A 26183-nucleotide genomic window follows, 5' to 3' on the forward strand; every position below is an offset into this window, starting at 1 on the left:
AATGGTAATCCATATTTATAATTACACCCCAAGAATTACAAATGTCTAGCTGATAAACTAAAGAAGAAAGCACACCTGTATAATTATAGTAAATGTATGTTTTTACAGCAAAAGGCTGTAATGCAAATAAAATTATCAAAAATGATTAAAACCTGTAAGTGCATGTACACGTGCTTAATTGCCAGACTGAACTGTCTGTGCTAAGTATACATATTTTTTGTAAAGAAATGGTGAAAACTACTTTTAGTTGGGCCTTTTTCCCCAGGTAGGCACATAAATTAAATATGACAGGTTATAATTAACAAAAATATTTTTCTTTCATGCTGTGTATTATAGATACATATTTTATTATGTACGTATTAAGGAAGTTTTATTATTTTTCTGGTTACTTAAGCCTACAGAATTTCATTTTGTTAATAGAAATGAAGAGCTGACACCTGTGGTTTATAGTTTAATTATAAAAATACACTTTCAACAAACTTTAATATACAGTAGGACATAAGGCTTCCATGCATCTAGTTATGCAGGAGCTTTGTGTAAAGTTTTGTTTAAAGGAATAAAGGGAAAAGAAAAATCTGAATTGGAATTAGTCCAACAAACAACATGAAATCAGTGATCGGTATCAGCATTACAGAGCATCCCTACTGCAATTGTGTGCAAATTCTTATATTTGGCAGTTTGATGTGCCGGCTGGCTTGTTGTACAACACTCTGGAATATTTTCTGTAAAGCCTTGATATTTTTTAAAAAGTTAAATATTTACTTCCGAAAGAAGCATGTTTCCTTGTCAAATGTCTACAGCTGAAAACTTCATAATTTAGTTTGGCAGTACCATGTCACAGATAACATACAATGGCCATTGCTCCCTCTGCTTCACAGTAAACCTATACGTCAGAAAATACGGACTGTATGATTAACATTCCTGTTCAGCTTACGTTTTTGGGATAAACATTGTGAAGCATATACTGAACTTGAATAGTTTATAGTCTGTGATCATACAGATTCATTTAAGAACTTGTCCATGTTTGCTGGCCATTTAAAGAAGCATACAGTGAATAACAGGTAGTCATCTGCTTATAACTGAACTGTCAGTCAATTCCTCAGTATGCAGGAGCAAAATGTCCTCTTGGAGAGGTGCAAAACTAAAATTGACAACCCCTAAAACAACTGATTTTTTTTCAATTTAGGCATACGCCAACTACCCAACCCATGGGTTAAGAAACACAGATCTAGGATAAACAATTCCATTTTGAAGATAAATTTAAGGGTGGCTAAAAATTCTCCTCCTACCTCAAAAGCTGGCCTTGCTTTATAGAATATCTCAGTGCACACCAAAAAGTATAATGCCATTAAGATACTAGTGTTCTTAAGGTGGGAGGTACAGTGTTCAACTCCAGGACTTAATTATGTGACCCATCTTGCTTAAGTAAAAGAAACACCATCTGTTAAGGTATGTAAATTTAGAATTCTAAATTATTTCTTTTTTGCGGTAAACTTGCCATATCTCATTTATGTTTAACTGACTTTGCATTGCCATGATTTTTTAAATAAGATTTCTGTTTAATTTGAGATTTATGTAAATACCTACAGCTTAGGAGCTTACTGATAGTGTTATAAAACTTAAGCACTAACCAGAAAACTTCAGCTAATATGATCAAGATTTAAAGCTTTAATAATATGACAAGACGATTTTCTATTTGAATAAAATCCTACAGAAAACAAAAAAAAAAAAACACTGAATTATAAAAAAAAAAAAAAAAAAAAAAGACGCTGTTGGTTAACAACTAGGAATTTTAAATACATACTCTTTCCACCGAAATCATTCTCCCATGCAGCTCTGTTCTATGAAGGTGACTAATACATTTTGTTGCTTCATCAGTTGAAGACATTGTGACAAATCCATAGCAGCGGGCACCAGGACTACGTGCATTGGTCACAACTTTAGCACCAATAACCTTAAAAATAAAAATGAGAACTATGAGTCCCCAAACAGAGATGCACCTAGCATCCAGAACTTGTTAAACAGTAGGATAGGTAAGAAAGCAAATTAAAGAAACAATAACTGCCTCTAAAAGTAATAAAAGCAGTTTAGTTTAGATTTCCACGGAAAAATGTCTTAATGTAAAAGTACAATTTTCAAGGCTGTACTATCAGACACAAAAAAGCAGGAAAAAAACACCACCTTGCCATATTTGCTGAAGAGATTCTTCAAGTCAGTTGCTCTTGTGGTTGAAGACAGTCCACTAACCCACAAATTCCTCCCAGAGCTACTAGTCTGGCCTAAATGAGAGAAAGTTAGCATGTTTTATAAATATTTAAATATGTTCATACTTGCAATCACATCGCAAAAGTCAGAAATTACTCAATAGCTACAATTACTAGGTACTGGTTAATGAGGCTTAAAACGAATTTACTAAGACCTTTACCCTGTTGACAAATATTTATCAAATCATAAAGCTGCAGGCTAAATCCAGGCTGTACTATTCCTACATGCCATACAAAGAAAAGAATGTGAACTGCCTTCAAGACATACCTAGCTAGTCTTGTATAACGGAAGGATATACAAACAAATGGGATGTAATTAAGCACAGTGACAACAGCACCATTAAAAAAAGAAAAAAATCCAAAAATAAGAAATCAGGCGTGTTCAATGTTACATTGCCCAATTTAATCAACTGTGCTTTATTTCAGCTACGGGAAAGCAACCTTTATATGATGCTCAGAATGTCCAAAACTAATTTGAAACTGGTTTAAAAAAATAAGTTTAAAGGCAATAGTGCTAGTCAGCAGCACTGAGTATCTGTATGTAACATGTGATTTCACTTTTTATGTGGTGGAGAAAGGATAGGAAGTGTGGACTAAGCGTGGGAATAAATTACATGTACAGGATTGTCTCTCTGTTAATTTTAAGTCTTTTGTACTGAATTTAAATAAATGCTTCGAGACGAAAGCTATTAAACCACAGAGGTTACATAGGACAAAAAATGTAAAGCAGCTTTGATTTTAGGAAACAGACATTTCACTTATCTCTTAAAGGAGGCTGGTGACAGTTGTACAACTACAGAGCAACTTTTAAAAAAAGTCAGTAAATTAACTTAGCTGGATTTGACATGCAATCAATAAGAGTTCCATTTTTAACAAAGCTTGGGGGCATGTTTCCCCAAAATGGCCACCATGGGATATCTGAATAAAAATAATCATTAATTTTTATTAATGTGTTAATAACTGAAAGAGAAATTGTTCTTCGTGACAAAGATAAAAAACAATCAAAACTTGAAAACAAAGTTATAAGCACATTGCAAAAACAAATGATTGGGTAAAACATTTAACAGTAACCTTTTACAATTTTAAACATTTTAAAATGCTGCTGCACATAAATGGTCACAAGGGCAATAAAACTCCCATGGTTCCTTTAACAGTAGCTGCGTAATTATAAACAAAGTAAAAGGAACATAAATCAGAGTAGAAGGACTGCAAACAGAAAGCTCCCAGGATTGTGCCAATGGGGGCAGGTATTATGGGTTGTTTGGTGCTGTGCCATTCAAGAAATTACAAATGCATTCATATAACTCAGGAGGGGAAAAATAAAAAAACAACTCATCAAGAACAGAATAACCTATTTAACACATGCAGCTTTTTTCCATAGCGAGTTTAATTTCTAGCATTTCTTAAAATAATGCTGTCTAATTAATCATTTCAGTGCTAGTACTGCCAACTGCCAAGACAGTTTTGTTTTCTCTTATAGCTTTGAAGAAGAACTGTACTTTATCATGGGACCAAATAAAAAGATGCTTAGTGTGTGCAGATACGTACAAGTTGGCAAAGAAAGCTTTTGCCCTTCAACTCCACAGGACATTTCCTTCCTCCCTAAACTCATCTGAGTTAGGATGCATAAGTGTGACTAGTAATCCACTTATGTCAAACTTCTCACCTGTCACTCTCCCACTTGGGCACTGCTTCTGGCAGTAAAATCTGTTTTAGAGCAGATCACATAAGTGTAGTTTTGGTGCGAGGTTCTTGTAATAGATGATAGAAAATGTTAAATGTGATACAGCTTGTTCTATAGTATCAATCTGTTATAATAATGTGACATATATCTTACTTTTATAAATCTAAATTTGTTTATAGTAGAAGTACAGAGAAGTAGAAATAGTTAACCACTGGCGAAACTAGGGTTAAAGTGTAAAATGTTGGAAAGGGCAGGGTTCTCTCCCTCCCACTGACAAACAATTGAAAAAAGTCATAAGTTACATACACTCGCTCACCCGCCCGCCCATCCATCCATCCCTCCATCCTGTGCAAATGTGTGTAACTCATACAAGGGAGATGTGTGCGTTTGTATCTGGGGTGTGACAGAGTCTGAAGAGCACAAAATCTATTTTTTTGGATGAATTCAGATGGAGGCAAACAAATTGGTTCTGTGGGGGAAAATAAAGCGCATAATTTTGAAAAGACACGTAAGCAACTTAATACAATGTGTTCCGATAATTATGCACAAAATGTGTGCTTTAGAGTTTGTTTTGAAATGTTTCTTGTTGCATGTCATTACCAGGTTTTGGGAAAAAAAAAAAAAAAATTTTAAGTTTAACTTGACTGATTTTTCCCATTTTCCATGCAATTTTAAAATTGTTCCTTAAAAACCATTAAAGAATATAAACAAGTAAGATGTAATGCAGACCTGTTGCAGAATCAAAATGGATTGAATAGGCTGTATGAATTAAAGGGTTACAGTAATACCTCGCTATATCGCGCTTCGACTTTCGCGGCTTGACTATCGCGGATTTTAAATTTAAGCACATCTAAATATATATCACAGATTTTACGCTGGTTCGCGGATTTCTGCGGACAATGGGTCTTTTAATTTATGCTACACGCTTCCTCAGTTTGTTTGCCCTGTTGATTTCATACAAGGGACGCTATTGGCGGATGGCTTAGAAGCTACCCAATCAGAGCTTGCATTACATATTAACTAAAAATCCTCAATGCTAAGATATGCTTCCGGTGCGGTGCTCGATTGTTTGCTTGTCTCTGACTTTCTCTCACCCTCTCCGACATTCTCTGCGCCTGATGGAGGGGCTGTTTGCCTAGTGGATACGGACGCTCCTCTAAAAAATGCCGCTTTATCGCAAAGCTTCCAAAAGCTCTCTCTCTCTGACATTCTCTGTGCCTGACGGAGGAGATGTGAGCAGAGGGGCTGTTTGCACAGAGGCTGTTTCTCGGGACGCTCCTCTGCAGCGGCAAACTTAAAAGCACACGTATTGATTTTTTGATTGTTTGCTTTTCTTTGCGAGCTCTCTCTCTGAAATTCTCTGCTCCTGAAGAGAAGATCTATTTGCATTCTTTTAATTGTGAGAAAGAACTGTCATCTCTGTCTTGTCATGGAGCACAGTTTAAACTTTTGACTAAAGGGTGTTATTTCAGGTCTAGAGGGCTCTAATAATGTTAACAGTGTGAAAGAGTTTATAATGGCTTAAAATATATAAAAATAACTACACAAACATATGGTTTCTACTTTGCGTATTTTCATCTATCGCGGGGGGTTCTGGAACGCAACCCCCGCGATCGAGGAGGGATTACTGTATATCAAACATTTATGAAGTACTTAAGAGGAAATTTGAAAATAGGAATGTATATAAACAGAGTAACATTAAAAATATCAAAATAATTTATAGGCTATATCGGCCAGACCTACATGAAACCATAGCTTTTCCATAATTGCACTGAAGGACACACTGTAGAATTGAAACAAATTATTCACTCTCTGTGAGTGGTTTGATAATTGATCACACCACCGACCAAGTAAAATGAGCTTCATCATTGTTTGGAAGTATCATCTTAATGCTAAGAGACTATTTAAATTGAAATATAGGAACAGCTAATTTTAGATTAAGGAGGAATGCACATAAACCACCACATTAACCTCCGTATCAGCTGTTTTTGGCAAGCAATTAAGCTGGATGAAGTGTGAAAAGTAGTTTGTAAATAGTACACTGTTAATGGAAAACGGTAGACACTGTGAATGTAGGTTTAAAGTGGAACCAGTATTCGTATGTTCTGTAGAAAGGGTAAACAGTATTATAAACAACTGCTGTGTCAGATAAGCCGAAGATAGCATTTAACTGTGAAACAGTGATGATGGGATGCATTATTAATTTGTTGTAATTAACATAGTATTAAATGATTGATTCACTCTAAAATGATTTTTTTTGCAAAATAAAAAGAATGCCTAATGACATAAACCACAGCTATCAGAACTGTCCAGAAAAACTACTATTGGGGAACCCCAACACCTTCCCACTTCCAAGAAATACATAGTGTAAATCTGAATGAAGATACAAAAGATCTGGTTACCTAGATATACATATGGCTCACCCAGGAGAAAATGCCTCCCCCTCTATCCTTAGTTACTAGATGAGGCATTTACCTGCAAAAGCACCCACGTGGAGTTTCATCTTGTGGATAGTTTAAATGCCACATTTTCTATGATTGACATCGACTACCATTTTAAAAAAGGCTATCAAATCACCAAAAAAAAAAAAAACACCACGGAAACATGTCAGAACATGGACTATTTCGCTTTTCATTTTTCAAGGAACATTATATTCTCTGTCTGTAACAGGTGGAAAGCATACACCAATTTTACTAGATTTCAGGATTGTTAACTCAAGTTTTTAATTTACTCATAAGGTCAATCTTCGCCCAACAGTATGGGCTCCCATTGGTTTTCCAAGATTAGGAACCTTCTATGTTGCACCAGTCTTCACGATTTAACCCATCTCCTGTCAAAGAAAATCTGAAACACATGATTCTGCCCTTTGTTTCTTGTTTAGAAGAGGTTGCCAGAGAATTGTACAAAGCTGAATTCAAAGTTTTTGCCAGCTTGCTACCCGATCTGCATTAAGACTTCAACTAAGTGTTCTTGAGCAAAACAGCTTCCATCTTCTTTTCATTTTAGATTTGCGGAGAACTGGAATAGTTCATGGACATACAGTTGCTGCTCAGTGAAGGAATGGGCTTTTCTGAGTACTGCTATTTGTCACTAGGCAGAATCAACAGTTCCAAATACTTCTCATAATGACAAATTCTCGAACTAGTCACTGCAATGAATGCTTGCTCCTCCCAGGTGTGCATGGCTGTACTGTCATATCCCAAAAGTGTGCACTTTATAATAACCAGCAACTTTAAACAGTCTCAGTGAGAGCAACAGATAGTATGTCCTACAAAGAAATGTTGCTTTATGCAAGAACAACTGCCAGAAGACCCTGAACTAGAAAAGGTAGGTTCAAAGTGGACAGATTAAGTCAGTGCTCTGACACAACTTCACCCTGGGAACCCTTAGAAAACTACTCTAGTTCTAGAGTCTTTGCTACAAAAGAGATGCCAAACTTCACAGAAGGATATCAATGTGGCGTTGCATGGAACACTCACAGATGTACTATTTTGTGCTTGTGTGATAAATCACTGCTTTTCTAAGCTATGTAAAACAGCTGAACCAACTATCAACCAACAGACCAAGACACCCTAAGGGGGGAACTTGCATCTCAATTTCAGGTTACTGATGACTTGCATTCAATATTTATGATACTGACCCAGCTTTACCTTACTGTAAATAGTTTAGAAGAATATTTTCTCCACTTTGTACTTCATTAATAGGCAACGCACTGCCCAGCATTATAAGAAGCACATCATGTTTAACACTCTTTCCCAATATGCTTTTAACTTTGCCTATACAACAATTGGTCAGGTCATGTTTAAATGAATTAACAAAATTAACTTCTGAGATTACAGTAATTTAAATTGTTGCTTCAATTTAAAAACATACCTTTATCATCTTTTGTCGCAGTCTTACCATGCTTTTCCTCATTCCCAGGGCTAAAGACAGAAAACGCAGGTTATTTCCAACTATAAAAACAAGGACCATATTGAAAATTGCAAAAACCAAAATACCTACCTTGAACCACAGCTTTCAAAGGCAAAAATGTTTAAGGTAACATACTGTGCTCGAGGCCAGAAAGTTTAATTGTGAAATAAACTGCACTGATATGCTCAGGTTGAAAAGCAACCTTTGGAAGTATATAAAAAAGCATTATTTTAGTTAATTTAAAACTAATCATGAAAAAATTACACGCAATGATGAAGATAGAACCAATTTGACCTGCTACTTTGCACAGAACTTTGGTTATTTTAATAAGGACCAATGAAACAAAAGAGGGTTTTTTTCTAAAATGTAGGAAACAACAAACCTCGTCTTCTGATCAGCGCCCTCAGAGACGGGCTCTTTCGTAGCGGCCAAGTCCTCAGTTTTCTGGCTGTCTTCCGTTTTCGCTGCTTCTTTCTTGATTTCATCGTCTGCTTTTATGATCACTTCTGATTCTGCAGTATCCCCTTCAGTTTTTCCCGCTTCTTGTTTAACAACGTTCTCATCTTGGTTGCTCTTGCTATTCGCAGAAATTGTTTGTGTGTCCATTTTTTCATTATTTTGTTCTGTGTCCTTAAATTCAGTGTTACTCTTTTCCGCATCATTAGTTTCACTTTCACACGCGACAGTGTCTGCCTGAACATTGCATGAAACGTCTTCTGCCTCCAAGGTAGTAGCATCTTGAGCAGACGGTAGCTCCAGTGGTTCTTCGTTAAGTTGCTCAGATTTACAAGACCCGGCTACTTTTTCATTTTCTACGGATTTAACAGGAATAGAATGGCACATAGTTTAATTACTACTAAAACATAGCATTTAAATGTGGAACTAGCATGGCTGCCACGGGACATAGCTGCTTCCCCCACCCCAAATTCTAGGCAGAGACTGGAAACCTAAAGAGCACAAAATCCAATACCACTATAAATTTCTAAACCTTTAACAAACAAGTTGAAGACCTAAATTTGAAGGCTGATGTCACAAATCGATGGACTCCAGTGAAGCAAAGTCTTCAAGAGAAGGGAACTCTGTCCATGATGAAGCAGAAGTAGCTTTAGGTAAATCTGAACGATTCCTTTATTAGCATTTTATCTGGATGCAAGTGTTCACAAGGAAGGTTCTCTCCCAGGACACATACAAATTAAATTGAGAACTAAAAGTTGCTTCATTTTCATATAACCATTTCCAAGATTCAAATGTCCAAAACTCCTCTTCTGGCTTCTTCACGTTGTTAATCACCTACACACAGCATATCACCTGAAATACCTGCCTAATGGTTCATTTCCTATGAATACAGAGATGGCAGTGCTCATGAAAATTACTGTCGCTGGAGAGAAGTAGGAAAACCAAGGTAGCAGAAACTCAGAGCAACAACTCTTGCTCTAAAATGTAATTATTTGCTTGCTAAACAGTTAAACCTTAAATATTTACATGAACCAACACTCCAGATCCAGTAATTCTTTCTTTAGATACCCAGTCTCTACAAAAAGAAACAGTTTAACCAAAAAAAAATACCAAAGTTTTGTACAAAAAGATCAACCAGTAAGATTGTGACAGACATTAACAGTACCTGCACCTCCAGAAGAATCTGCTGACCCCTGTCAAGAAAAAACACATTTAAATCATACAAAGCAAATCACCAAAAGCACACACACAAAAAAAACATATATAAAAAATACTTTAAAAACCCACACTTAAAGTTGAAGTGTACTAAAAAGTAAAAAATAAGTCTCATACATCACATGCAAAACAATTTTTTTTTTTTTTTTTTTATACGAGCGATGCATGAGATTTATTTTTAGTACACTTTTTAACTTAATATAAGCTTCTTTAATAAAAAGTATTTATATATATATATATTTATTATTTTTAACTTTTTAGTCTTGGGTTTGTTTTAGTATAATTTTGTAATCAATGTTTTAACACATCCTTTGATGTTTATATACCACGCATCTACAAAAAGTGGATAATATTTCTATCCATTACTAGCGCCATCTATTGGTGAATCTTGAACTATCCTTCATATGAACAATTTAATTAACATGGATTAATTGATCAATTAGTGAAATTGATTATTGATTCATGTATTGTCATCGGAAGTGAGTAAGTGTGCAAAATTTCAAGTCATTTGGACAACAGGAAGTGGGTTAAATATCAATTACAAGATTTGTACCAGCCAACAAACCGGTGAAGTATGGTAATAATAATAATAATAATAAATAAAAAAAAACTGTCAATCCACTCAACAGGGGTGGGGAAAACATACCTTCTTTAACTGGGCTGGGTTCACAGAAGAGCCTTCATTTGGATTGTCTTCATTAGTATCAGCACTGGAATTGTCTTTCTATAAGAAAACAGAACAAAAACTTGACATAAAAATACATATGGTTAAGTGATTACATTTTTCCATACATTTAACACAATGTGCAACAAGTGGCTTGTTTCTGTCTTTCAAATTAGTATGCTGGAAACTAGGCACACTATCAGATACCCTCTCTCCCCCACAATAAATAAATAAAGACATCTTTTGACATAAAGCCTTCAACTCCTTTCACATTTGAGAGTCATGAAAAGCTTGGGTTAATCAAGTATTTACCAAGATTGGTTCAGTCACATGTTTAAAGGTGTCCTAGCATCTACCCATGGAAGGTCTATCCTTGGTAATGCGGTGGGGGAACCCTAAAATTTGAACAAAAGGTTTGGCAACTATAGACTGCTCTATTGTTGACGTCTAGCATAACATTGTGAAAGCAACTTCATCCAATTTAGGATTAACTGGAAACAAGGTAGGAAATTGCCATAGAAGTTCAATAAAATATGGCAGTTGGCTGCAAAAGCACATTAACACTAAAGATCATAAGCTGAAAAACAACACTGATTAGTACATGATAGCAATAATGTAAACATTTACGATATTGCAGTACACAGTGTAAGCACCTCTGTTAGCACCATCTTTGGTAGTAACTGGGCATGGTATGCTTTTCCTTAGCTGTGTAGAAAGAGTGCTTTTACTTCATAATCCCAGTTAACTTCGTAATGGTTTCACAAACTGTTTTTGTTAATGGATCATACTAGCTGCTTGAGTGACTTCAAACAAGCTCACTAGCATGGTCACTGGTGTACCTGCAACGATGCTTACAATATTTCCATCAATTAATTGTTTGGCTCTAATTCACAAATTCCAATCTTCAGAAATTTCTGGGAGCACTACTAGAACATGATAGAAAAAGCAAGGGTTTCACACACAATGGACACCCCTGGGTAACAGGCTAACATGGGTAAACCCAGAAAATGGACATTAAGCCAGTAATGTACTAGGTCTTCATCAAAGAATTTGATGGGGAGACTTGACTGTAATTTCTGTCTGCACTGATGAGACACACACCCACCCACCCCTAGTATTTACTGGCACACACCCTAGATAACTGTCAACTGAAACTTGGCCTTGTAATCAGCATCCCTAAAACAGAACTCAAGCCACAAACTTCACTGCTTATCACCGATTACTGATATATCCAACTATCAAAAAAAAAATTCTCAAGCCTTAAAATAGTCTATGGCAATAGGCTGGGGTTTTTAACTTTGGATTGGAGGTTATTACAGAAATAAAATTCTGTTATGTAAGCATCAATCATATTTCAAACCTTTCCTTTTGCTAAACAAAAAACTAACTGAAATAAGAGGAAATTGCAATATTTGATGTTAAATATGTAAGCAACTTTAAACTGCTTCCTCTTTGTTCACAGCTACAAAAAAAAAAAGAGAAAAAAAAGAACAAATACCCAAAACAGATTAACGACAGACAGAATAATCAATAATTGAAAGTAACTGAAAAATATTAACAAGTAGCATTTATTTTTCTTTTGAAAACATATTTCAGTTCACCAACAGCTTTAAGAAACACACACAAGTCCCTACAGCCTAGAGGCTATCACTACTGCCAATGTTGATGTACACAAGAAGTGAATACCTGCTTTACACATTTGATCTGTATTATGCCCAACAGTACTTTTAATACACTTGAGTTGTTCTACAGCTGGATACACAGTATAGAAACAAGCACTAAGTTTAATTTATGACATGAAGCAAAAAAGATTTTATACTTCACCTCCTTCATCTTTTACTTTTCCCAAGCTAAGCTCCATTTAACTCATTTTAAGGCTCTTACACCTTCCCTAGCCTTAACCACCTTTGGTGCTCTTGAGCAAGGGCTTTGAATTGTGCCAACTCTATGCTTACAGCATTAAAAAGACTAAAACAGCTCACACACCATTGACCACTGATATTATCATCATGATTGGTCAAACTGCATCACCATAAAAATGTGTAGTGTTGCAGCTTTAAAAGTAATCTCCACCTTGTTTACCACTATGTTATGAACCTAAAACAGCCATAGCCCAGGGGAAGACAGTCTATTCATAAAACAATGACTAAAGCAACACCCCCATATCATGCCTCTAAACATTTCTTGGGATAAACATGCTTAAATTCAAATACTAACCTCCAGGCTTTCATCTGACTTTGGCACAACCACAGCTTGTGAATCTAGCAATTTTATCTTTTCAGATGCCCCATCAGCTCCTTCCGATACAGAGTCCAAGGTTCGATCAGCATCATATTCTTCACATTCTGCAGGAATACCGTTATCAATCTCCGCTTCATCCAGTACGCTCATTTCCATTATATCCATATCATGTATGTTGTCAATGCTTGCATCAATGTCATCCTGCAACAAAGAATTCAATTTAACCTCTACAACAAAACATTTTATACTAATCAAAATCAATTACATTTACAGTGCCCACCTGGCCGTCTGCAGAATCTTCCTCCATAGTAATATCTTCAGAACCTTCCTCAACTTTCCTACCTAGAATAAAGTAATGTGTTAGTTATGATTCATGTACATTTGACTTAGAACATTTGGGAGGCAAATGGTTAACACTGCCACCTCGCTAATACAACTTATGTTAGCAACCAGCCCCCCAATCACTTCTGTGACATTTGCACATTCTCCGGAGGAAGATGTATAGGTTTGCCTCTAGGCGCTCAGTTCTTCTCCAATCATTCAAAATACACGCTTGTTAGGTTCACTTGTAACTTCAAACTAATCCAGTGAAAGAGTGAGAGAGATGGTAAGGGGTGTGTTGGTATGCCATTTAACTTGCCTACGACTGGGATACATAAATGTGCATAAATAAAGTATTTTTTTTAAAAAGCAACTTTCTTATTGAATCAGTGCATTTTTTTAATTTAAATAAGGCAAATCAAATCACTTCTGAAACCACGTTGAAGAAAAGGTACTCTGGCCATTTAAACAGTACCAACTTGTATTTACTGCACTCCAAATCCAAAATTTTAAGAAGCGGAAAAGCAGCAGAGGCCACCGTTTTCGGGCTCTTGTTTATTGTTTGGCTGGAAGAGAGTCCAAACTGTAGAAATTATGCACGTCTTTCAAATGGCATCTTCAATGTAACTCCTTTTGAGTTTTATTCAATGTCAGTACCAGGCAAGTAGTTTTTCCCAGGGTAGTTGGGCCAAAAATACAAGGGGAGGAATGTGAATCTTGAATGATCATCCTCCAGTGCTTGCGAGTGTGGGCACAGCTAGACTATTCTGGACTGGTCCATCCAGGTAGGGTCAGTATTTAGTGCTGCATCATTCATGTTTAATTTATACCTCTTCTCATTTTTAAAATTAATGTAGCAGCTACTACATGCTAACATTTTACCAATGCATGATACCGACTTGCTATTCACATAAACACACTAGAGTGTGTCACTATGCACGGGCCTATAAGAAGCCCAGTGATGGGACTGGTGACCTGTGTAGGAAGGAATCTTTCACCCATTGCGTCCAACATCACCGAGATAGGTAAGCAGTAGACTGAATCTAAACTGGATTCGGCAAGAAATGGCTACTTAAAATTTAATACAAATGAAATGCTAACAAAGCAAATTGGAAAACAAATATATGTAAATTCATGGCTAGCAAACTTTTAAAGATTACCAAGGACTTAACTAAACTTGCAAGCTTTTATATACATGCAGCCTTGTTTAAGCAAACATCAAATCGGTCAGCCAAGCCACAAAGAAATTACTGAAAACAAATGTCCCTTTTGACTTTAAGACAACCACTCATTATGTGTAAAAGAAAGCAGCACCCCCAGTACCTTTCCAAAACAGGAATAATGCTGCAAAAGGGTAAACAAATTTCTCCACTGAGATACTGCCAAAAAAAAAAAAAAAATCCGTAATACTTTTTTTTTTTACATTAATGGATGACTAATAATTAGGAATATTACACTACTTCAAGCAACATTGTGCAGTTTCAATTTTGTGATTTAAAAATTAGATGATGTGCATCGTGGATATATAAAATGTTCATCGCCATGACATGGAATCTTTCTAAGCACTAACAAAAAGTTAAGCATTCTTTATTCTTCTTAAATACTCTTTTTTAAAAAACAAAGTATGTAGTCAGTATCATACATGCATAACAAGCACTGGCCTTAGTTTAAGTGTGTGTGTGACCAAGCTCAGAGTAACCTAAATAATGGAAACAGACAAAATGGAAACTGATGATACACCATTGTCTTAAGTCTGATGTCTGGCAGCATTTTGTGTTTGCTGTTAAGAGAAAATAGCTGACAAAACGAAGACCATTTGCAAGTAATGAAAGTGAGGGGACATAACATTACAGCAAAAACTATAAACATTCTAAACCATATACTCCATCACAGTGACAAATGCAAATCACCAGCTGGAAAGAAGCAATTGTCTAAAGGTCAAGCATCTCTTCCAATTGGCAGCACTGCTTCCAGACGAGTGAGGGCCAAAGAAATAAGGTGTAGTAGTATTGGGAGTTTAATTGCGAAGGACACAAGACAACTTTTTATTGTTGAGAATAAAGGGGTTTCAGCTTGTTCATGATCACGCTGCAGCCAAAGTTCAGCATTCCCTCATACCAACACTGCACAATGAGGGCAAGAGGGTTATTTATAAAAAAAATTAAAAAAAAAAGAAGCAAAAACTTGCTCTTATATTCTGTTTCAAAATCAGGACAATCCACAGAAGCTCTACGTCACTATTCCGCACGTTCCATTCGGCTTTGGCAAGAAAGGCAAATTCACCATCCCCCACACAGCCTAGCTTGTGGCAATATCACTATTCCAAGAAAAAAGCATGCTAGTTTCCCTTGACACTCCATTTTCATCCCCAATCACTGCCTCTCATTTGCTCCTTGCATTGAGGGCAGGCTGATGCAGTTCCTCTGTGCTGCTCCAAGTAGTCCTATTTGAATGCCTCTTGTTAGGACTCTTTTGGGGACAACTACTTAATGGAGCTTTTTGGCCAGACCATTACAATGCATTTTGACTACAACCACGACAAGGTGATTGCTAATCTGCTTTCACAAAAAAATTAAGATTTTCAATCTAAATATATCACTTTAAACCATCAATTTAAATTAAACATGTACTCTTAAGGTAAAAAGCTCCGTGTTAACCTAGAATATATACATTATCACCTATATAATATTCATTTTAGAAATTATTTAAATTTCATAAATTACACTGATGCTCCTCTGCCACATCTCCCAAGCCAACCAAAAAAAGCACATGAACTGACAAAACCTGAAAGGTGAGACAAATCTAATTTACGAGAATCCTACACCACAGGAATGAAACATAAGGGAGTCAATAACGAGCACTTTTCATACTCCAACAAAAACTAACATTTAAGCCCGGAATGCATGACACATTAAGCAGAAAACTGAAACTAAATTATATTTAACCAAAAATAAAATACAAAAAAACTAAATTAGGACAAGCAAACATAAGTGAACAGCTGAGATACACATTTACAACTATAAACTGTGGGCTGGGATGGAGATGGGTCTGATTCTCCAAAATAGGGAAATTCAAGAGATTGTTCCTTTAAAGCCTGTGGGTTACCCACAAGAGTACAGGTGTAAATGCCAATTCCTACCAAATGCAATTTAAGATTAACTATGCAAATATAAAAAAGCTAAGGGAACACATCCACGTAACATGATGGAAAACTTCCACCTGAAGAGATGCTGATGTTAAACTCTCTCAAAGGTAAGCTCCTGTTCCCACATTAATCCTACCAGAAAAAAAAGAAATGCAAGTGGCCATCAATGTTCCACAAGGATGAAAGCAAAAAATTAGCCTCTGAACAAAATGAGGTGAAAATGAAGCCTGCACCATTTTTGGCAAAGGAACAGCAGCAATCAGTAAAGCAGAGGGCAACTGCCTTGAGAGGGAAGAAAAATGTATACAGCCTCTTAAGAGATTAACTGCAATGAAAATTTGGAAGTCACAACAACTCTTATGCTCCAGAATTCAAAACTATGCCCAAAGATGGAATCCACCATCTGCAGATATATCAAATTAGGGAACCAATAAACAAAGTACTCACTTTTAAAAGAAAACTTTTTAGAATTTAATTTTTTTTTGGTCTCTTGTGCATTTGCTAACTGATTACCAACACACTATATCACTTACATTCTTTATTACTAAGGCATTTTTGTATAGTTTTATTTATGCTGCACAAATATTTTCCAAAGTTAACGAATGGTTTGGGCAGTCATAGAATGTTTTTACATTTGATTGTATTTGTCATTATTATTCATTGCAACCTAGCATTTTATTTCACATATGTTCATCTCCTTACGCTTTCGACACGATTACTGTACAAATTAAGCTACTAGCCATCAATAAGCCCGCTGGATATTAACTAGCATCTTTACTGGTAGGGTTGCGAAAACAACCAAGGCTAAATGCTAGAAAAGTTCTAAACCACCTGAAATAAATGGGGGTTAATGGGGGAGGGGGGATCACAATAAAAAAATACTGTTTGACTCACCTTTGCTTGTTCTCTTGGGTGTTTTTTTGGAAGCAGGGTCCGGAGTAATGACTATCTCATCCGGATTTGCCCCCTCATCCTCTAAAGCCTATAGAGGGGAAAAAACAGTGATCATGAAAAGTACAAGCGCACAGGACACATTGCCGAGACAATGTCTACCTTTAGCGATCAAAAACGTGGTCATGTTTTAAGTGCTCAAGACTACACTAGAGTCAGTTCGAGAAAACAATTGATCTAATGTGCAATGTTAGGTTCGACAACTATCACTCAGATACAAAAGTTAGGAGGAAAATAAACCGCGATTTTTAAACATTTTTTGAAATGGTAAAACTTGCACTCGTGGTGAACCAGTTCATATTTTATCTTAACTCTGAGTCTAAATCACATTTTATAAACACCTCTTCGTTATTTCTGACGATCACGCCTTGCTGATCACATTAGTAAATGGGGGAAGTAATCGTCTTTAAGAAAATTGATTTAAAAAAAATACATTAGTGTGATTCATCAGACCGATTACAAACTATTCTGCGCTTTTAAGCACCGTCTACGCACTACCAGGTAAGTGTGCAGGAAATATGTAATACTGAAAATCACAACGCGATGCTGTACATAACCGTAATTCTCAACACCCATGAGGTTTGGAAAGCAGTTACGTAAAAAGTAATGCAAAAGAACAAGTTTTGTTTCTTGCATAATAAACTTTATACAATATAAATGCCATTTACCCAGATTTCTAACGATATCTTTAATTAAACGAAATCACTGGTTAAATAAGACAAAAAAGTAACAGAAAATAACCCGCGGCCTGCATGAAATGGAGACAAAGCACGCCATCTTGTTCGAATACCATTTCAGATATTACAGCATCTTTTTTCATTTTGCAAATCCTACCAAGCAACTGCTATATTTAACAGCCTTTCATGTACCTTTCGTAGTCGATCCAGCAATGCACTCTTGTTACCGTTGGTGTCGAGATTTCTTTTTTTCAGTTCACTTTTCAGGTCTATAACTCTCATATCTGAAAGCTTTCGCACCTCACCTCCTTCACCAGATACGGTAGACTCTAACGCACCGTCCGCCATTCTGGATATACTTCTGTCGGACAAGTGGCAAAATTAAATAATTGTGTTTGTATGCTTAAAAAATCTCCCCAAAAGTATGACTGGCGAGATATAGAGCCGACGTTCACCAACGCAAAATGGCGTCGCTCTCCTTCTCTCTAGTTAAGAAAAGTGAGGTGGAGGGCGCGTGCGGCTCAACCTAGTGTTCTTGCGCAGGCGTATGAGGAAGAAGGCGGAGCTCACGTCTCGACCGTTTCGCGCGCTACGCAGGCGCACAGCGTCCTGTGCCTCTTTTCATAGCGAGTTTGAATCCTTTCTCCTAGCTGCTGGTATAGTCAATGATGGATGGAAAACTCTATTCGTTCATACGCTCAAGCTAATCAACCAATCCTTGTCAAAATAATTTGTATGATCGATGTCAGTAATGCATACCGAATCATACGTGCTTGATAAATTGATTTTGCCGTGCCACACAAAACAACCGTATCTCTGTGTTTTCAACTTAACAGGTAATGTCCGTTTATATGGAAAAAAAACATTTGTAATCTCTTTACAAATATGCATATTTATGAAACATATCTAGCGACAAAAATATGAACTTCCATATTACAGGAATATTTAACTTTTTGTTTCCTGCGATAATCTACATGTGATACATCGGGCGTAACCCCAGAGCTATCACATTTACTCTGTTAAGAAGACAATTTGAATACAATTAAAGTAACATTAAACCACCTTGAACAATTCAAACCCAAGCACTTAATCAGAATTGTTTAGACTTTTTTTTTTTACAACTGGTGTATTAGAAGATTTAACAACAGGTCTTGAAAGTGTAACTATCCCCACTACAATAAATGCCTTAACTGTACATACAATCTCAATCAAAACTTCGGACACACCAAAAAAAAAAGTTTTTGATCGAAACTGATATATTTTTAAATCCAGATACCATTAAAGTCATGTCACCAGCGAATTCCTAGTGTTTCTAATGGCTACTACTGCTTGTACTAATTTTAACTTAATATTTATGACTGTGAAGCCCCATTTTCAGCAGACCAATCATTCAGTGTCCTACTGGTGAACTCCCTTAGCTTGTCCTTAATTACTCATGTATACATGGCAATTGGTTATTACAGAAACTTTTGTAATTGTATTTGCACTGCTGAAACCTGTTATTCTGTTAACTTGGATTGCAAGGTACCAGCATTCCTAAATTTCAGTTTCCTGTTTCAGAAATAGCCAAACTTGAATGGCATTCAAGAAGCATGTCAATCTATTGTTTTGTTTTTTTTTTCTAGAATAAAGGTTATATCCATTCCAAAAGATTGCCAAAAAGCTGAAGATTGTGTCTAATACTGTGTTGAGAGAAGAGGGCAAACTGGATCTGACCAGGATATAAAAAGAAGGGGAAGGCACAAGTTTACAACTGCATCAAAGGAGAAGTAGATCACAGTGTGTATTTTGAGAAACTAATTATTGAAAGTCCTTAGTTGACTTCTTCATTAAATATACGCCAAATACCAATGTCATCTGCAACTGTGAAAAGACAACTCTGGGATGCTGACCATAATTTGCTTATCAATTAATCTTTGTCTAATAGCTATGTTTTGTGTCCATTTTAATCTTTTCTTTTTATTTGTCAGTTTGAGATGTAGCTTTTTCTTTGATATTCTGCCTCTAAGGCCAGTATCCCGGAGATATCTTTTCTCTGTTGCAGATGACACAATGTACTGTATATTTAATGAAGACGCCAACTCAAGACCTGTAAGGTGTTTGTTTCTCAAACAAAAGACTCTGATGTGCTTATCCTCTTCTGCAGTTGTGTACCTGGGCCTTCTCCTTCCATTTCTGTTCTGGTTAAATCCAGTTTTCCCTCTTTTCGCAAGACAATAATAAACACCTTTGAATGAAATCATCAGTTTCTTGGAAATCTATAGCATGGAATACTATTTATTCTGGGGAAAAAAAACAATAGACTGAAATGTTTCTTGAGAAAGGTATTTCATTTCGGCCATTTCTGAACCCAGAATTGAATTTAGAAATGCCTGTCTACTTTGCAACCCAAGAGAAAAGAATAACAGGTTTCATATAATGTGAATTTCCCCTTGGGATTAATAAAGTATCTATCTATCTATATGTGCTAATGGAATTGCACAGGTTTCTCTAATAATCAGTCAGTCACTTTCCAACCCGCTATATCCTAACTACAGGGTCACAGGGGTCTGCTGGAGCCAAACCCAGCCAACACAGGGCGTAAGGCAGGAAACAAACCCCGGGCTGGGCGCCACCCCACCGCAGTCTCTAATAATCAGTTAGCATTTATACATGACTATTCAAGGATAAGCTACAGGAGTTCACTATTAGGACTCTAAATGAATGGCCATTGAAAATGTGGCTTTGCAATCATATGCGAGCAATAAATTAATTTAAAAAACAGTAATTTCAACCAGTAATAGCCACTGGAAACATTTGTAATGTCTTGGCCATATTTCTAAATTAATTTAATGGTATCTTGATTAAAAAAGGTATCAATTTATATCAAAACATGAAAATTTCTGGGTGTGCCCAAACTTCTTACTGGTAGTGTATACAGAAAGATTAAAATTGTTTTCCTCCCATGTATCCTAATTTTTGTGTCCTCGATATACATAAATAAAAGACATGAATTACAGTGTCTTGTTAATCACTGTAATATGGCTGTCAGATCGAATGCCATTATTCAACTTGAATTCTAATATATTTGAAAAGTCTTATTCGAAGGCAAAACTTGAATTCAACCATAAAAGAACAATCTTAAATTTTACCCTAAACTAATTTTGTCATTGTGTGTCTTTAGACACACATCAGTACTGTCATATTTTTCAGATTTTTTGCACATCCCGTTCCCTGATCAGCCTTTTGATAATTTTGAATGGTTAGCCTGCTTCTGCTTCTTAAACACACCCTTTACAATGCAGTTTGAGACAGGTTCTTCTACCCCACAGCTCTGTATTTTGATCAATAGTCCACTAAGAACAGTTTTTTGAAACATTTTCCCAGCACCATAAATGTATCATTCTGCTCCTGATCTTGTTCCAGTTCACTCTTAAATCCCCACTGAAACAAACAAACTCTGCTTGACTTTCTCAATAATGACAACGCAAAATAACTTCCATATTTCTGATTTTCCTTTTATAGTAAAGGGCTTATAATATTACACTATGGATGTGGTAAGAGAGGAGGACATGCAGGTGATGGGTGTAACAGAACATGATGATAAAAATGATTTCATACCTGTAGTTCCAACATTTGAACACCTTATGGTGTTGGCTTCATTATGGAAAAAGTTTTGTGGATCAGTACAATTTGATTTTATATTCACAGATGTGTACAATTAAAGCACTATGGCACCATACACCTATTAGTTATTAACATCAAGCAAATAATTATTTAATTTTAAATAAAAAGATGAAACTAAAGATGAAAGAATTTAACTGAAGACTCGCCTCTCCCCTCGTCCATTTGTGAAAAGTCCTGTCTTCACTTCAGAAATATACCATTATAGGAATGGGAATGTGTTTCATGTTTGTAATGTGCGCTGATTTTTACAGAAGTACGTATTTACCAATTGTTATTAGCAAAACAGCCTGTGTTTTGCACATTTTGAGCACACAACTAGATAACTGACATGTGGATTATGTGACATAAGTAACAGTATTTTTTTTCTTTTTTCTATGGATGTTTTAAACATCATTAGCCACCATTTAGCATTGATCACTATTTGGTCCTGTATATCAAATTTTTTTCATTTTATTGTGCGTGAGAACATGAGATTTCTTCTCGGCCAGCACTACAAACTATATGAGGTACAGTAAATGACATAAAAATATTTTTGGATGGCTTATTCCCTTAAGTGATAATGACTAAACTTTAATCAAAATTCAGAACCTTTTCGTGTTTTGCTGCATAAACATTCTTTCGGTTTTTTGCAGTTAGGTCCCAGTTAATAAAAGACTAAGACATTTCATCAGTCCAAAATTTAAATCTGGGTATTGAAAAAGCATTGTTATGTCTTTTACACACTCCCACTCTTTTTATTATTCATATATACAACCAGAGCTGTCTCTAGAAGGGTGCAGGGGCCCACTTATCCGGTTCATATACATTTCTAAAGTTTAAAGGGTTTGCTCCTTATGCATTTAGACATGGTACAGCAAATGCAAAAAATGTTTCAGGGACTATTTGCTCATCCAGGAGGGCGTCGATGACGTTTGTTAAAAAAATGTGTCCATTGATATATATGAAGTAAGTGTTCCACTTTTTAAAGGTAGCAATTTTATTTTCAGATAGACATACACTTCTGCAGTATGCATATTGGAGGTTCAATTTATCAAGAAAAGCAATTTTGTTTAGACATGAAACACATTAGGAGGATGAAATGCTTTCAGCACATTATGAACCATTAAACTATCAGTATCGTTTATGCAAAACATAAGAACATAGAATATTATTTAGAGAATGTCACTTTTGTAGCTTTTACTTAAGTGGAAGCACTGCAGAGCTACAAGTACTTGGGGTGTCACACAAACAACAAACTGAACTGGTCTGACAACACAGTGGCACTGTACAGGAAGGGCCGGAGCAGACTTGACTTAATAAGGAGACTCAGGTTTTCTGATATGCGCAGCAAGCTGCTGGAAATGTTCTACCAGTTCATAGTAACCAATGTGGTGCTCTGTGCTTTGGTCTCCTTTGGAAGCAACATAGGCTCAAAAGAAAAACAATTCCTGAACAAACATATCAGGAAAGCCTGCACCAACACAGGGTGAAACCTGGATGCACAGGAAGCTGTTACGGAAAAGAGGATGATGGGAAAAAGTGAATGCCATCGTGAAAAATTCACTCCATCTCCTCCACGAGGTGCTCCCTTGTAGCCACCGGCTCATTCCACCATGGTGTGCTAAGAGGTAACTCTTGGGATCTTTTCACCCAATGTACTTAAGTTTATTTATTAACTGATTGATTGGATGTATTATCTGTCCTGTAAACCTGTATTCTTGTTTTTTATGGTTTTGCTGCTGTATGCATTTGAAATTCCCCATGGGATTAATAAAGTTTATCTAATCAATATAATTAGATCTTCATAATACAAACTTTATGTGTGGATGTAACCCATTCTGCTATTATCTCTGCAAGTTGTACCTAAGGAAGTTAAGGAACACTAAACCATCAGTTTTCTCAGTACTTACGTTCATTTTAAGTTTTCTTTTTCAACTTCTGACTTTTTCGTGCTCAATAGGTGATTTTTTGTGATCATCAATCATTAATTTACAGACCTGTACAAATAAGCAGATGCTAATAAGTTGAGAACTTACAAAACATAGTCAGTTAACATGAAAAAGAGAACAGCAAATACACCAAGCAACAGTGTTCTCTTAAAAATTTAGTTATGGCGTTCAAGCAACTGATGTCCATGGCCCATTTCAGGCTGTCGTGGCAGCATTAGATGCAAGGCAGACATGCCTGCTTTAAAGGGATTCATTCAGTTTGAGGCAAAGGGCTCAACCAGTGGTCTGGCAGCATAAATACAGGGAACAGACCAGAGGTACTGCAGGACTGCCATTATAAATCACAGAAGGTACCACATAGCATTATCAACATGAAAGTACTTAAATCTCTAAGCATGATTTTTCTAAAGTGGTTTTCCTATGTTTCCTCTGACAATCCAAACATGTGCAGGGTAGGTGGACTGGCAATGCTAAATTGGCCCATTGTGTGTGTGTGTGTTCACTAAGCAATGGCCGTGCACCTTATGCTTGCTGGGGTAGGCTGCAGCTTCCCTGCGTCCCTGTTTAGGATAAAATGGGTTTGGAAAATGACAGAATGAACTAATGTATCTACTTAGCAATTAGTACATCTAAAATACTCATCTAAGGTCACTTTACTACAAGACGTTGTTCTGAACCATGGTCTTGTTCACCTACAGTAAACACAAATGTAAGAAGACCACACTTTTGGTATCTTTAATAGGCCCCCTGAAAGTTAGAAATTTAATTTTTAGAATGTCCAGAAAAGAGGAATAAGGTGGGGGCTTCAGTGGCATCAAAACTTACCCAACCCAAGATACAGGCCTATTTTATTGATTGTAAAAGGAGATTTAGTCATGCAATCTCAAGATGTACATTTCAGACTGATTGCTGATTCTAACCTCACTGTATACCTGCCAGTGTATGGTGCTGGCATATCGAAGGTTGTTCCTGCCTTCCAACTGATGCTACCAGGTTAGACTCCATTCCCATGAACAGGAAAAACACCCATTGTTAAACAGATTAAACAATTACATTTGCGTTGATTACTTTTTTTCATTTTCATAATTTAAACACAAGCAGGTTAAATGACTTGCTCATGGTCACACTGCCACTACCAGGATTTGAACCCACAGCTTCAAGGGTTGAAGTCCAAAGCCTTAACCACTACATCACATTTCCTGTTTTTCTAAATGCAGAGTAAACGTTTCAGAAACTTTTATCATCAGAACAATACGTACGGATGTATTTGAAAATCTCAGGTGAAAAATGCCTTAGTAAATCACAACATGGCGAGACTTGGGGTATACGTAAGCCAAAGACAGGTTGCGTAGTGCAAGTGATTCGTTTAAACACAGAAAGCAATGTATTTAAATAGTATTCAATGTTTTCAAATTGCTTTTCTGATTCAGATGCCAAGGAAGTTGTAGAGATTTACCAACACAATGGTTATTTTCATACACTTAGGATCGTGTTCGCCATTTTTAGTAAATCACGGAACTTGCCAATGCCGACCCTCTCAGTGCAAAACGACACCAATTTTATTTTTCCACAACCGTAAAAAGTATGTATTATACAATTAATGCCATTTAAACATGAGTTACTTAAAACAAATACGTTAAATCAGAAAGCATCCACCTGCAAACCGAGCAAATGCGCAAATCCCCCCAGGATGATCGGCGCAGCTAACGTTCAATTCCAACAGGCCTGATAGTGGCGGGAGTGCTGCAAACGCTCGTGACTACTGAGCGCATGCGCGTGTGTGAACGCCGACGTATGACGTACTTCCGACGTAGAGACGCTGGAGGCGGGTGCGTGTATGGTGTAGCTCACTCTTGAATGTGTTGTTAGTTATTTAGTTTGTTTTTAATCTTTCTCTTTTACCGTGAGCCGGGGGACCCCTCCTGATTTCACAGGTTAACAGCTATGGACATGCCGCCACCTCCTGAAGGTAAGGGCTGTAACCGGGCATCACCTGTGGCACGGAAATCTGGTGCTTTGCCTTAGAGGCCTTTTTGTCGTGACGGCTGTTGGTTGTGACCTGTAGGAGAAACAGTGAGGCAGACCCGCCAAGTCCTTAACGCGTTTTCAGGTTTTCCAAGAATGTGTATCAGGAGGGCTGGGAAATTATTTTAAGAACAGTTATTATAATTGTTCACAATCGGTATATTTTACAAATGCATACGTGTACATTGGTATACAAATGGTATGAAGGATTGGATGTTTTTGTCACACTTGTTACATACATATGTATGTATGTATGTATGTATGTATGTGTGTGTGTATACAGTATATATGTGTGTATATATAATTATAATATATAATAGTTTTGTGTGTATATATGTGTATATATATATGTGTGTGTATATATATACAGTATATGTGTGTGTGTGTGTATATATGTATACACACAGTATATATGTATGTGTGTGTGTCTCTCTCTCTCTATATATATATATATATATATATATATATGTGTATGTATATATATATATATGTGTATGTATGTATATATATATATATATGTGTATGTATGTATGTATGTATATATATATCATCTTATATATGTGTATATGTATAGATAGATGTAGATATATATTAGAGGGTGGTTCAGATCTAATTATGCATATCCAGATCGTCTGGATGACTTTGATTTATGCAGGGACGATTCCAGTTCAGCGTGAAGAAGATTCTTTATATCGTCAGTTCGCACACTTCTCGATGGTCCGAGATTTTTTGGGTGATTTTCTATGTAATAAACTTAATAAGATATAGCGTAATGAAAATTGCGTAATTAGATCTGGACCACCCTATATATACATATTTCCCATCTAATTCAAAAGCTGAAATAGGTCAGGATGGTTTATCTAGGGCAGTAGTTATCCGCTAAGAAAGGAATTTTTAATATATTGAGATTTAAGGTTAAGCCCCCCCACCCATAAAAATAATGACTACACCACAATCTCAAAAATGCCTTAATGGAATTAATTAACGTTTGGTTATGTTATAAACAAAAGAAAATTGGCCAATATGTTTTTTTT

The 26183-nt window shown here is 36.3% G+C and overlaps 2 protein-coding genes across 3 annotated transcripts in view; one reads left to right on the forward strand and one right to left on the reverse strand.

The window, feature by feature from the left end:
• The window catches only part of safb (scaffold attachment factor B), a 34077-nt gene extending 9212 nt beyond the window's left edge, over positions 1 to 24865 (reverse strand). Inside the window, exons 1-11 of one of the 2 annotated variants that reach the window (XM_039767011.1) lie at positions 24781 to 24865; positions 23086 to 23172; positions 16797 to 16884; positions 12717 to 12778; positions 12413 to 12637; positions 10178 to 10255; positions 9482 to 9509; positions 8243 to 8672; positions 7822 to 7871; positions 2182 to 2279; positions 1805 to 1954 (exon numbers count right to left, since the gene is read on the reverse strand). In XM_039767011.1, the coding sequence (XP_039622945.1) occupies positions 1805 to 1954; positions 2182 to 2279; positions 7822 to 7871; positions 8243 to 8672; positions 9482 to 9509; positions 10178 to 10255; positions 12413 to 12637; positions 12717 to 12778; positions 16797 to 16884; positions 23086 to 23091 (1215 nt within the window). In that variant the 5' untranslated portion in view covers positions 23092 to 23172; positions 24781 to 24865. Of the gene's footprint in view, positions 1 to 1804; positions 1955 to 2181; positions 2280 to 7821; positions 7872 to 8242; positions 8673 to 9481; positions 9510 to 10177; positions 10256 to 12412; positions 12638 to 12716; positions 12779 to 16796; positions 16885 to 17722; positions 18035 to 23085; positions 23173 to 24780 lie in introns of those variants that run through there. The other variant, XM_039767010.1, reaches the window with a different exon arrangement.
• Positions 24866 to 24936: 71 nt separating this feature from the next.
• The window catches only part of LOC120537805 (calcium homeostasis endoplasmic reticulum protein), a 42509-nt gene continuing 41262 nt past the window's right edge, over positions 24937 to 26183 (forward strand). Inside the window, exon 1 of the mRNA XM_039767008.1 lies at positions 24937 to 25093. Within this exon, the coding sequence (XP_039622942.1) occupies positions 25069 to 25093 (25 nt within the window). The 5' untranslated portion in view covers positions 24937 to 25068. The remainder of the gene's footprint in view (positions 25094 to 26183) is intronic.

This window comes from Polypterus senegalus, chromosome 10 (assembly GCF_016835505.1).
Source record: "Polypterus senegalus isolate Bchr_013 chromosome 10, ASM1683550v1, whole genome shotgun sequence".
Taxonomy (NCBI): domain Eukaryota; kingdom Metazoa; phylum Chordata; class Cladistia; order Polypteriformes; family Polypteridae; genus Polypterus; species Polypterus senegalus.